Source organism: Acanthaster planci, unplaced genomic scaffold, assembly GCF_054643075.1.
Source record: "Acanthaster planci isolate LZ-2023a unplaced genomic scaffold, COTS_SCS Contig191, whole genome shotgun sequence".
In the NCBI taxonomy this organism is placed as follows: Eukaryota; Metazoa; Echinodermata; class Asteroidea; order Valvatida; family Acanthasteridae; genus Acanthaster; species Acanthaster planci.
Genome location: NW_028257812.1, coordinates 1 through 13,945, shown reverse-complemented (window position 1 = coordinate 13,945; position 13,945 = coordinate 1). Strand labels below are relative to the sequence as shown.

Below are 13,945 nucleotides of genomic sequence, written 5' to 3'. Positions count from 1 at the left end.
TGCCTTTTATTTATAATTAAAACCGTACATGTAAGCCAGGTTACAAGACTCTGTCTGACCTTTGATCACTTGACCGAAACGACGAGACGCTCATTTGCCGTACAAAGTACTGTACATGAGCGGGTACCGGGTGCACTCGGCGCGTCAATGGCCAGTCACGTAACTAGCACTCTCGTCTTTCGGTACATTAATAATAGCTGGGGCTGTGGATCTAGACTGGAGTTTGATTCCGGTATGTTTCCTTTTTTATCATCGATGAAATTTAATACATGAATCACTAGGGAAATAAGGTGTCTAAATATTTAGCGAGGCAACATCCAACAAGCTTTTCTGCTTGTTCAGGTGTCTGGATGCATAACCATAACGGATGTGAGCATGGGGTTATCAACTGTGAGTCCCCTTGCCTTGGCCTAGCTGCCCAGGACTTCCAGCTGTTTGTTGAAAACTTTTCGAGTCTGCGCAATAAAGGTTGTGCATTCAGGGGGAGTAGGAGGCTAAAATGCTTTGGATCGCTCAATTAAACCTTTTGTGCCTCTTTCTAACTAAACTGAAATTAAATCATGAAACAATTAAATCATATAGGGAAACTGACCAGGTGCTTATGAATGATTATAAAGATGAACAAAGAAATTGACTGGAGCGGGATTTTAACCTGCAGCCTCTGGAATACCGTACCAGTGCTCTACCAACTGAGCTACCCAGCTCTATGGTGGTAGGTCTTCCCGTTTGTCAATATCTCTGTTCAGGGGGTGCTAGCCAGAAGCCAAAAAAGCCATATCCTCTTTGAGTGATCCCTGTTTACCACTTCCCAGGTTGTATCATGTAATTGGGGTGTGATCCCTGGCTGTATGGTGTTTCAGGTTTAATGGCTTATGGCTAATGCCAGACAAAGCGTGACATGGGATGGTAAGCACACCATTTGCTCGTCCAATCCCCATCCCACACAATGATGACGTGCTTCCATGAAAATACCCGACAGCTGTTGTTTTCGACTCATTCATTGCGTTCACACATACACAAGGCTTTGTTATGAAAGATACAAAGTCACTGATAAAACAGCCGTAAGATCACCATCTCTAACACTGTCTGGTTCCCATAGCAAACAGATCCCGACTGTGTTTGGCATTGGTCAACTATCGGGAAAAAATCACTGCAGTAAACGAATAGCCCAAATTGAAACCAAAATTTGACAGACTTCTACAACCACGCAAAACGGTTTTCATAGAAGGTGTTTTCGCAGAGTCTCCACTTTTTACATTGACGGTTGTGGGGCCAAGGATACTGAGGGAGTCCAGTAGACTGATCCCCAGTCTGGGGCTAGGCCCGAGATTGACACAGAAAAAAGTGTCCCATTGTCTCCAGTCTATGTCTTGCCTACCAATGCTGACACAACAATGATACTAAATCACTGACAAGTAAGAAAAAAAAGAAATCACCATGTTTTGAAATTCAACATTCTGTTCTCTAAATAAGCCTTATCGCAAATACTGCATGGGTGGTTTTGTGCAATGGTAGAAAGGCATTGTGGGAAGGAAAATAAAGGTGGAATGTTTGCTCCTTTCCCTTCCTACAATGCCTTTCTACCATTGTAAAATTTTTCACACAGTATTTGTGATAGTGTTTATCGGATAAAGACGATTCTGGAATCCTCTTCTCTATCACAGGTTCAGAGTTAAACCTAGACCAGACCCTCACATAGCCTGCATGATGAAGTTCATAACCACTCGATGCCAGGACAAGGAATACACCTTCGAGGAGGCACTCTTCTCCCCAGGCTATGTAGCCGGTGGATTGCTCCTCCCCAAGACAATTCCACAGATCTCCCAAGAGGTGCTGAAGTCATGGTTAGGACTGTCTCTGCCTCAGGTTTGCAAGCAGATCCTTCCGCTCTTCATCAGCGGGAGGAAATCAGTCAAGAGGATTTGGAAGGTAGGGCTAGTCACAACCTCTGACGCACTGGAGCACTTTTTAAGACCTGTTTCTGAGACCTTGTACAAATACACTTTAAAGTCAGATTTCAATTCAGACCATAGCATGCACAAGGAAAGATTCTCAGGGCTTTGAATTTGAACATGGTAGGATACTTCTCTTAAAACGTGAATACTAAAAAAGTGATAAAATCTCTAAAGGTCTGTGAAAGATCTTGACTGTAACACTGTTCGAAAGCTAAGACTATATTTACCTCATGTAGAATATTGTATTGTTTTATTTGTTCCAAAACCATGAAATAATCTTTATGAACAGTAGCATATTAAAAAATAGTTATGATTTCAGAGCATTCTGATAAAAATTTGTGTTGTAAAAACAGGAATCTTTGTCTGAATCATGAAGGACATAATATCATTATTTCCAATAACCTTTACTTGGAAAGACTTCTCCAGATTTTCCACTTTAGAAGTGACAATCCCCACATATCAGCTGCAAAATCCTGGGGAAAACAATTTACTGACACAATACTTTGTGACTTCCTTTGTGAATTGACACTGAGGGATTCCCAAAGCATCTGCAATCCTTCTTTTTCCAGAATTTCATCATAAAATCTTTGTTTGTTGGGGTGTTGGGTTGTTTGTTTGTTTTTTTTATTTACCTTTATTGTATCTATGTATGTAAATTTTATTTGTGCTGGTAGTTGTAATTTGAATGCTGTCTGTCCTAGAACCGTTTTATTCAAATGCTTGCGTGAATAATAAACCAATAATAATAATAATTCCCCAACTCAGTTGAAATATCTCTTCTTTCAACTTTGCAGCTTTGATCGATGACGCTTACTCCCGTCTCCCCTTGGATCAGGTGGCAGCTCTTTCTTCCTTTCCAAACGGTCTAAACGTCTTGGAGCTGGGTAACACCAAGACGCTTGCTTTCAAGGATCTGTCCACATTTATCATGGCTCGTCTGTTGGAATTTTACTTCAAGAAAAGGGAGAAACATGTGACCATCCTAGTTGGTAAGAGACTGAACTTTTGATTTTTTTACTTTGGGCAAATCATAGAAATTGAGGGAACCTTCTTGAATTTTTCATAATCCTCCATTGGTTTATGCGTTATGTCTCTGTCTTAGGAACATCTGGAGACACAGGACCATCGTCCATCGAGGCCATCCGTGGGTCAGGCTGGATGGATATTGTGGTGTTGTTCCCCAAAGGATACTGCACAGAAATACAAGAAATTCAGATGACTACAGTGATGGACGAAAATGTTCATGTCTATTCAGGTAAACTGGGACTCAGAACTTCAGCTCAAGTAAATTTTTAACTCAGCCCAGTTTCATGGAGCTGGTGAGCAAACATGCAGTGCTCTGCTAAGTTGTGTGGCTGACACAGTACCAGTCAAAGCAATGCAGCGTTAATATCAGTTTGATAACAAGTTTTTTGCACAGAAAAAATTAGTGGGAAACAAAATATTTAGCTTGTTAAAAGGTTTGTGGTAGCACCATGCAAGAATATCTCTTTTATGAGTATGTGTGGTTCTGAACAGAACCAGAGGGTGCTCCGTGCTTTGGACAGTGTGCTCTGTCCATTGTCGGGAGACTGCTCAAAGCTAAAAAAAAATGAGCGTAGTTGTTCTTTCAAATTAGTTTGATATTACACAGCCAGTCGCTCAAAAGTCAACCCCTGCACTAGCCGGAGGAAGCAGGACTGTACACGTCATCTTCTTAACATTTGGAAGTGATTGGGTGATAGTAGAGTCCTATGTTTATTGCTGCATTGCGTTATGCATGTACACATACCTTGTTTGCAGTTTAACGATTGCAGTGCTTTCTGATTGGTTTTCCCGTAATGTTTGAAGTTGAAGGTTGCTCTGACGATGTGGATGAGCCCATCAAAGCAGTTTGCCTTGACCAGGACTTCAAAGCCATCCACAACCTGTGTACCATGAACTCCATCAACATGTGCCGGGTCCTGTGTCAGATTGTGGCCTATTTCTACGGTTACCTGAAAGTCTGTCGCTCTGTTGGAGACGAGGTGGAGATTGTGGTTCCAACAGGTGCAGCCGGAAACATTACTGGTGGGTCATATTGCATTTGGGGGGAAGGGGTGTGTCAAGCCATTGTTACAACGATTGTTTGGGGGCCTTGCTGTGTACCTTTGTTGTGTGTGGTATACATACATTTATACAGTTCTGTTTGGCTTTCTGCAATGAGCAGGATCCCCCCTTCATCAGTTGAAAAGAGCTGTCTTGGTTGGGAGTGTTCATTTTGCTGGCAGCGAAACAACTGTAATGCATTCATGTTATAGTTTGTGAACCAGCGAAGTGCAGTCCCAACCAAAGGAGTCTCTGTTGCTAGGAAAATTGCGCCCCCTCTTGGTCCAGCTCGGGGCATATACCACTGCAAAAAGGGCATTGTATTCTCATTGTTCCCGCAATATACCTGTAACACTCTCCTGAGACTTAAAACACAGGTACTTACACCGAGGTCAGTAGACTAACCAGTGAGAACAGAGAAACACCCTTTGTGCTCTGTCCTATGTGGTAAAGCCAAACATGTACGTATTGGTATCCTTGTGGGTTTTCTAAATCATTTCTGTATTCCCAATAATGATACACATCTAAGTACAAGCATGTGTAAACCTTTAATAATCAGGTTGAAAGTTTGACCAAATGTTCCGCATACAAACTACTGTAATTTGCAACAAGTATATCTTTGAACTCTCCCTTTTGGGTAAAAAAATGGTTAAGTTCCAAATGTCTTTTTGTGAAAACCTTGAAGGATGCCTCCTGTTGTAATGGTATCCCACCAAGGCACCGTTAACACATGCACAAATTTCCACTTGAACTGTAGGCTTCCTGAAACATCAATGTGCTGAGACCTTGTGGGAGATTAATGCAATCTGGCAACCTTCTTATGCATAGCAAAAATGACCTGTGTCATTACTTCTGTGGGGTACCCTATATATGAATGATTAAAAAGGTGCCAGTCTGTGCTACCACATGTGAAATATATTTGCTTCGGAATAGCACCATGCTTTCACAAGCATTATCTGATCATAGAAGGAGGAACTGCACCAGTTTGATTACATGTGTCATTTAAGTTTCTGCTCAAAGTGTGTTGCAGACCACGGCACTTTGGAAATGAGCGTCTTAAGAATCATCCATGTTCTTTTTGTCTCAAGTTGTTGATTCTTTTCAATGGAAATCTTGTACCAAACTTTTCATATAATTTAGATGCACCATCAAGGCATAACTTCAAGACCTATTTCAGAGAAATGAAAATATGTCACTACTGGTGAACTCCCATAGAGCTATATATAAAACCTAGAGTGCTGACTCTGTACAAAGTGAAGCCCGTTGGGTGCATCCACGTTTGTGCACAAACCTATGGAAAACTTGAAATTTTGTATGGCTTTTGTACGGCTATTTATCTGCGTGTGTATTTGAAAACAGTGCGTCAGCAAAGCTGATACACAAAAAACCTAAATGCACAATTGGTAAATGGGGGTTTCATTTTGCTCTTCACAGTCGGTAAATGGGGGTTTCATTTTGCTCTGCACAAGTGGTAAATGGGGGGACCATTTTGCTCTGCACAAATAACGCAATGCATGAGTATATGCGCTGTAGATAATTTCGCTGGGCCTTTTTATGAAATTGGATTTGGTACCTGATGCACATTGCATTTGGAGTACATAGTCTGATATTCATTCTCTCTGATTTCGAATGTTTTACAAGCACGCATAAGGATTCAAAATGCCTGCTCCCAGGACGGCGTCAAATTTTCTCCATGCACTCTAGTAATTTAATTTAGCTCTATTTGAACTCCTAATCTCTTCAGGTGGATGTTTAGCCTACCGCATGGGCCTACCCATTAAGCTGGTGTGTACAGTGAACAGTAATGACCTGTTACACCGTATGCTGAGTACCGGTAAACTCTCCACGGCTCCCAGTGTCATCAAGACATACTCGGTTGCTATGGACATACAGGTGAATGACATCATTCCAGTTTGTGCAACGTTTTACCCAAAGTACAAATAAGCATACCGTGAAATCAAACATTTGAAAAAGATTTTGAGAAAGTGGACTGCTTTGTGCACAACATATTGAGTCATTGAAGTGTAAAGAGTAATCCAAGGAGACACCAGAACTGCAGTGCCACACTCACATTTCTTAAGCTTAATGCATGTGCACATGTGTGAAATCCTGACACCCATTGGTGGACGTGGCATGTAACGCGCACGTATCACCTGTCCACAAGCATTATACCATCGCAGTAATGACTTCTAATTCTGTTGGCTAAATTACACTACGTGCAATTTCAGTGGGAATAAATAATTATCATCAAGAACTCGGGACTGATACCCACAGAGTGGTTGGTTTATGACTGCAGTGACACAGAAATAACACACTGGTCGGCAGAGTCACAAGGCTTGATAAGAAATTCAGTGAAAGAACAAAGCTACATGTAAACAACTCAGTCTCTATCAGGAAATTATTTTTGCCCTTACAAAGATGTAAAGCATTCAGTTCTCGATCCTTAGGTCTAGATATGCACAGAGGAAGTGTTACATAAAGAATTTAGGTTAGGTAAAATTCTGCCAAGGAATTTTGCAATCTTTTTTTTCCTGAGGAAGATGCTGTATATAATTTTTCCCTTTGTCCTTCTTCAACAGAATCCATACAACATTGAGCGCATCTTTTCTTTGTTTTCGAACCGAGATACAGCCCTGGTCAAAAAAATTATGGAGGAATTTGAGACTGGAGGGAAGACTACTCTTCCGGCATCTTTGCTGCAGAAGGTGAGCAGCTCAACGAACAGACACATGACTTACTGAATTGTTTGCCCTGGCTGAATTTATGAGATGCCATACACCGGTATCTTGGGAGGTTTGTTTATACTTAGGTGATGACCTTCTAAGAGGTTTGATAAACCATTCCTTACTTGAAGAGACGCCTTCTTGCAGTATTGTAATACATAAGCTTAACCATACAATGCCTCTATTTTGTGTGTATCTGAAACCCTACAGAAACCTGAAGGTTTATAACATTGAAGTTTGACTTTAGAACAGGAGAGTTTTAAAAGATGTAATTTACATGCATATACAGGGCTTTGTGAAATAAGCATTTACATATTAACTCAACATACATGTCATTTTGTGCTTCTCAAATTTCAATAAAATATGCTGTTGTACAGCTACAGCTAAGGGGGAGCTGTTCAGATCGATTTCTTTGCCAGGGCATAGGTCAGCACGGTGAGAAAGTCACTCAGTTTGCTCCTGTGATTGGACTGAAGTCTGCACAGCAGTGCACCACAATGAAGTTGGCATCTTATCTTCTCTCCTGACATTTCTAAATCATTTTTGTCTGCACTTTTTCCCTGCAGGTCTTTTGGTTTCCAGACTAAGAGATTCACACAAAGATTCTGGTCAGTCTGCTTAAAGTTCCAACAATGGAGACATTCTCTGCAATCTTCCCACGGTGATCATTTGATACACTTTTTGCAGTTCACAACCAAAGCTAGTGTGATTCCAGCTGTAACAGATTACCCATCTGACTGTCAGCACAGAGGTAAAGCCCCATCAGCTGTTTTAGGTATAAGATCTGATGAGGCTGGGCAGATGGAAGCATGATGGGACATCAACTAGCTAGTCTCTGCTTCAAGGCTAGATGTGAAGTTTGAACAGATGTACCCCTCATTTTTTCTCTTTTTATTTTTTCAGCGAATCCATACTATTCCTTTTCTTTTCATTTTCTTGAATAGCTTGCTGTAGATAAGCTGATCACACATGTACATTTATCGTCAATGCCTGAGTTTTAGATTTCTCTTCATTCTAGACAGGAACTCAACACCCATGGGCAGATTTGACAGGTATTTTTACAGGCAAGTTTTCATATGAACTTCATTTCTGCAATAATGATTGATTTTCCACCAATTTTACGCTTGTATGATTTTTGTCCTTCGTTGGTATGATTTGTGACTACGCCATCTTGAAAAATATTACATTTAAAAAGATGTTTCATTTCCACATTTTCATGAAACAAAAGTGGTCTGAAAAGCGTGGAAGGACCAACAACAAGTCTTTTTAGACTGTATGCGCAGTGTGGTACTGCACAGTGTGTATTGTATTCATACCAGTGTTGGTACTAGACGTGGATCATTACTTGCAAATTTCAGCCGCACCCACGTACGTATATTCAGCATGTATAAGCCGTACGTGTACAACACTTGATGGCTATGGACAAAAGGAACATAACGTCTGGTATTGAGACTACTACTCCAGCGAAGCAGCAAATTTCTCACCGATCGTACATGTGCAGCAGTATGCATGGTGCAACGTGCGGCATTGTTGTAGTGCATAGAGTGGTGCCACACATTATGTCGACCAAATGTGGGAAAACTAAGCTAAAGCCTCAGCAGAAGTTTCTTCAGAAATGCAGTGATAAGTAGCCATGCCTAATTTCCAGTAAATGGTTGGATTATTTTGCACAGTGTTCAATGCTGACTTCAGTGTGAGTCAAGCGGGTCGAAATGATTGCGAGAAGCACATTACTATCTGTGAGTCAAGCGGGTTCACATCGCTATCTGTGAGTCAAGCGGGTCGAAATGATTGCGAGAAGCACATTACTATCTGTGAGTCAAGCGGGTTGAAATGATTGCGAGAAGCACATCGCTATCTGTGAGTCAAGCGGGTCGAAATGATTGCGAGAAGCACATCGCTATCTGTGAGTCAAGCAGGTCGAAATGATTGCGAGAAGCACATTACTATCTTTGAGTCAAGCGGGTTGAAATGATTGCAAGAAGCACGTCGCTATCTGTGAGTCAAGCAGGTCGAAATGATTGCGAGAAGCACATCGCTATCTGTGAGTCAAGCAGGTCGAAATGATTGCGAGAAGCACATTACTATCTGTGAGTCAAGCGGGTTGAAATGATTGCAAGAAGCACGTCGCTATCTGTGAGTCAAGCGGGTCGAAATGATTGCAAGAAACACATCGCTATCTGTGAGTCAAGCGGGTTAAATGATGGCGAGAAACACATCGCTACCGATATACACACTCGGGCAGTAGAACATGCAAGGAATACAGCCCAAAATTACTCTTCATACAAGTCTACCACTAGTGGGTCCTCACCAGTAACAAAAGGGGCTTTACCCAGAGGGGCTTGGACAACAGTTGGGCCCTCACCAGTACCAAGAGGGGCTTGGGCAACAGTTGGGCCCTCACCAGTAACAAGAGGGGCTTGGGCAACAGTTGGGCCCTCACCTGTAACAAGAGGGGCTTGGGCAACAGTTGGGCCCCTACCAGTAACGAGAGGGGCTTGGGCAACAGTTGGGCCCTCACCAGTAATGAGAGGGGCTTGGGCAACAGTTGGGCCCTCACCTGTAACAAGAGGGGCTTGGGCAACAGTTGGGCCCTCACCTGTAACAAGAGGGGCTTGGGCAACAGTTGGGCCCCTACCAGTAACGAGAGGGGCTTGGGCAACAGTTGGGCCCTCACCTGTAACGAGAGGGGCTTGGGCAACAGTTGGGCCCTCACCAGTAACAAGAGGGGCTTGGGCAACAGTTGGGCCCTCACCAGTAACGAGAGGGGCTTGGGCAACAGTTGGGCCCTCACCAGTAACGAGAGGGGCTTGGGCAACAGTTGGGCCCTCACCAGTAACAAGAGGGCTTGGGCAACAGTTGGACCCCTACCAGTAACGAGAGGGGCTTGGGCAACAGTTGGGCCCCCACCAGTAGCGAGAGAGGCTTGGGCAACAGTGGAATATATTTTGTGGTGTACTAGAACAGCAATTCCATTCTCTTAAATCCTGGAATGACATCACATTTTTGCTCATTATTGTGGAAATACCCCTACCAAAGTCTTTAATATTTTAGAATGATGAACTGCCCGATCAGGTGCACACTTATCATGCAACACTGCTTTGACTTTGTACTCATTTAGTTGAAATAGTGCGCTTGACCCAGTGTGTGCACAGATAATGTAAAAACTTCCCTGACATGGGTGGTTAGGAATATTGTTGAGATTGCTTCATTGAGTCCATTTGCAATTTTGAAGTGTAGTTCACATTCACTTTGCATGCCTGAAAAAAGTGACTCCGTGCCTAAGCAAAAAGTAGCTTACTTACCCAAATATGGTAAGCTATATTCATAACTTTAGATTGGTTTCCATGCCATACAGCTTGACAGATTGAGTGAGCTTTGTGTAGCTAGGAGTAACACACACGTCTGTAGCAAGCAGCTGTGACCAGTAGCCACTGGCTCAGGGCTGAGTTTTGTCAGAATTTGTCCTGATTTTGGGACTTTTCAAATAATTGGGAGCATCTCATGTTTACCATTTTCATTTGCCTCCAATCTTACCTCTGCTGGCTTCCGTACGCACCAGTGATATTCTTAGTCATAGCCATAACTTTTGGACATGGCTTTATTCTCCCCTCAGTGGATCAATCAATGGTAATTAGCCAGAGGTCTACACTAGCTGCTTTTATGACTTGTGCCAACATTCAGGATTCTATAAAGTGTGCAGATTTTAACCACTTACAAGCACCGTGGCTTCATGAGGAAAAAAGCTGATCTAATCCTGATATTCTCTTCAGCAAGGAATTACAACTCGGCCATCATGCACAATTTCCTGACATTTTCTTGACTTGTCTTTTCTTCAATCAGATGCAGAAAGTTCTGTCCTCTGCATCCTTTGACAACCAAACAGTCTTGAAGACGATGCAACGATGCTGGTCTGACCATCACTACCTCATCTGTCCTCACACAGCGGTGGCAGTCAGCTACTACTTCAGCAAGCTGGACCGGTCGGTACCTCAGTCAACTTAAAACCAGTTTATCCTTACAGTGGAAATGAACACAATCCTTTAAAGAATTAAATCAAGAAACACTCCTCTTTCTTCTGCACTGATGAGAATGCTAAACCTGCCCAAAGCTATCAATTATCTAACAGTGTGCAGTTGAGAAGAAAACAATTTTGTGAGATGGAAGTTTTCTGTTGGGTAGATGTTACTCTGTCACATATGGTATTTTCCCTTCTCCGATGTTTATTTGTAAACACTGTGGGTTGAGACCGCACTGAGTAAGGTTTGTGCTTTGAATCTTTTCATGGTGAGGGCAGCAAGTAACTTATAGAGGTTTGTGATCGCACCGTGCATGGATATCTCTTTTGGAGTATGTGTGGTTCTAAAACGAACCAGAAGATACTCAGCATTTTGGACATTATGCTCTGTCTGTCATAAGGGTACTGGTGATGACAGAGCATATTGTCAGTAGTGCTCGGCAAAGGATATCCTTGCATGGTGCTACCACAAACCTTTATTATTGAGTAAGGTTGTCAAAATTGTCACAGGCCTTCAGACACAACATTAAGTATACCGTTACAACGGTTTTTAAATAAATTTCACTTAAGAGTGGAACACCCATTAGAAAAAAAGAGCAGAAAAATTCATTCTTTTACTTTCTTTTGCTCTGAAATTTAGTATCCTTCCTCCATGGTTCATTCTTACTTTTTCAGGGTTCTTTTAATTAATGTAACCAAATGAAAAGGCCATCAATTTTAGTTGAAAGTATTACATAAGTATTACTTTACAAAACAAGATTGACAATATATTCAATGCTATTCAGATGTCGTGACAATATACTGAATGCTATTTAGATGTCATGTCTACTATTGATGTGCTTTCATCTGTTGATTTAATAGCATATGATGTATTCTTGCTTTGGTTGACTAACAGTATGGAGGCCAATCAGACTCTGCACCAGCCCACTCTTTGTTTCGCCTCTGCTCATCCAGCCAAGTTTCCTGAGGCTCTAGTAGCGGCTGGTTTGGAGCCTAAGCCCACACCTTACATCACAAATCTGCAGGTCATGCCGAAGCGATGTCTGGAGATGAAAAGAGGACAGAATTGGGAGAAAATACTGAGGGAAAAGATCAAGGAGATAAGTAAACGAGCTGGTATGGATCAGTAACTTGCCCAAAAGCTAGTAGCACGGGCTGACATATGGAATAGCCTTTGGTTCTAGCCTTGAAGAGTCTGCCTGCATAGGATAAGTCTGGCTTACAGTTTTTTTAATATAGCCATCTGGGGATTTGCTGATTACTTCACTTTGTGATAATAGTTTTCTAGCCAGTCTTGAGAGGAGACTTGTATTCAAGCCTGGTGGTAGTTTCCTTTTATGAAATTTCCAACTTTAAATCTGTTTGAAAAAAAAATCCACAGAGCCATGAATTACGAAAGAAGAAGAAATTTTGTATATCTTAAGCTAAAAATTTTTTTAAAATTTGCATTAGAGATGGTAAGGTGGATCAAAAAGCACATTTGCTCCAATATTTGCTCCAATATTAAAATTTGGTCTCTGAAAGTTTTTTGAAGTGATTATCAATGATATTACCATTTCCTTTGATAATAATTTTGTAATATCATGGTTGAAGGATTGTCAGTAGTTCATAATTTCATTAGTGCAGAGTTTTGCGTATTCTGGAAAAAGTTCAGTTTCCACAGTTGTGATCATGTACTTGATGTCATTAGACTGGTGCTTGAGTGTATTAAGCAGTGTAGTTAAACTCCCTCGCAGGGCACCAGACACAAAGAATTGAACGAATTAAAAACCATGTTGTTGTCATTTTCAGTTGCTGTCTTAAGAGCAATGCCACGGCAAGTTATTGTTGGATTATCTTTTTATAATTTTTTTGCTCACTCTTTCTTTGTCAGGGTTCTTTTAATTAATGTAACCAAATGAAAAGGCCATCAATTTTAGTTGAAAATATTACATAAGTATTACATTACAGAACAAGATTGACAATGTATTCAATGCTATTCAATTAAGTTACTGGTGGTTTTAGTTGTCTCAACCTTTTTCTTTAATTTTCTTTAAATACATTGTCATCTAGTCACCTTAAATGTTCGAATTTCTGTATTTAAGTTTCTTGCTATGAAATATAGCATATATATCATATATCTGATAACAGATGTGGACATTTCACTTGTCAGTTTTAAAGTTTCATAAAGATTTTCTCTGTACAAAACTTCTAAACAGAAACAACTAAATCAGAATAATTGTTTTGCCTTAAAACCTTGTCTACAATCACCATCTTGTATCAAGTATGGTGATCACGTTTAATTGGAGAGTAAAAAACATAAAGGCATTTTAATGTAGTAAATCAACGAATCAATGTATTCATTTTATTGAATTTTAATGAATTAAACTGTATAAGGTATTGAGCTAAATTACAGGTATTCAGAAACTGTTTTTCTTATATTCTGTCTAAAATTAACAGTTCCCGTTTATTCCAGATGCAGGATTTACTTAATTCTTAAAAAGTCGGCTTGGGGATCGTCGCCCACAACCTGCGTCCGGAACTGTAGGACACAACCCTGTGTACTAGAACCCACGAGTTTTGTTAAAATCCCCCCGGACTTATGTTCTGCCCTTACAAACCCATAGCTCTCCGGCCACAAAAAGGCCCTAAATGTTTCGCGTGCAATTGCCCCGCGCAAAAATTCCCAAATTAAAAGTCCCAAATCAATCTTCAAAACCCACTCACTCTCGGGGAAACATCGAGTTTGTGCTTACTGCACAAACATGATCTACTGTATATAAATCATGCGAAAGTGAACACTGTATCTGGGGTTCTGGGCCTCTTTTCGCGCAGCGTGCATTATATAGTAACTGGCATAAGCGAATGTTATACAATACAACACAATGGGCCTGCATAAATCCTCATCATCTGATTAGTGGATCATTGATCACAAGTCATTGAATTAGTTTACTTGATTGGTTACGCCCCTAGATGTTTCATTCCCAGTTACAGCCATGCACAGCCAAAAGAAAAATACCCGTACCAAAGAACAAAGGACGAAAAGTGGCCATCTGCTTTTCTGCAGTTAGAATTGTAGGAAAACAGTTTTTAGTTTTGTAACATACAATTTTCGACTTTTGAACTTTTCTGCTACCTCAAAAGCAGAATAATTTAATAATTTAATTGTAATGCATTTTCCAATTTTCCGCTACTACAAAAGC

General features: G+C 41.0%; 1 protein-coding gene across 1 annotated transcript; it reads left to right on the top strand.

The window, feature by feature from the left end:
• Positions 1–84: 84 nt before the first annotated feature.
• thnsl2 (threonine synthase like 2) lies at positions 85–13,152 on the top strand. The gene is given in 10 exon segments (XM_022251298.2): positions 85–232; positions 1,665–1,894; positions 1,897–1,929; positions 2,750–2,944; positions 3,058–3,210; positions 3,786–4,004; positions 5,767–5,915; positions 6,602–6,727; positions 10,589–10,728; positions 11,659–13,152. Coding segments are annotated over 9 exon segments (1,440 nt in total). The 5' UTR covers positions 85–232; positions 1,665–1,704; the 3' UTR covers positions 11,894–13,152.
• The last annotated feature ends 793 nt before the right edge of the window (positions 13,153–13,945 follow it).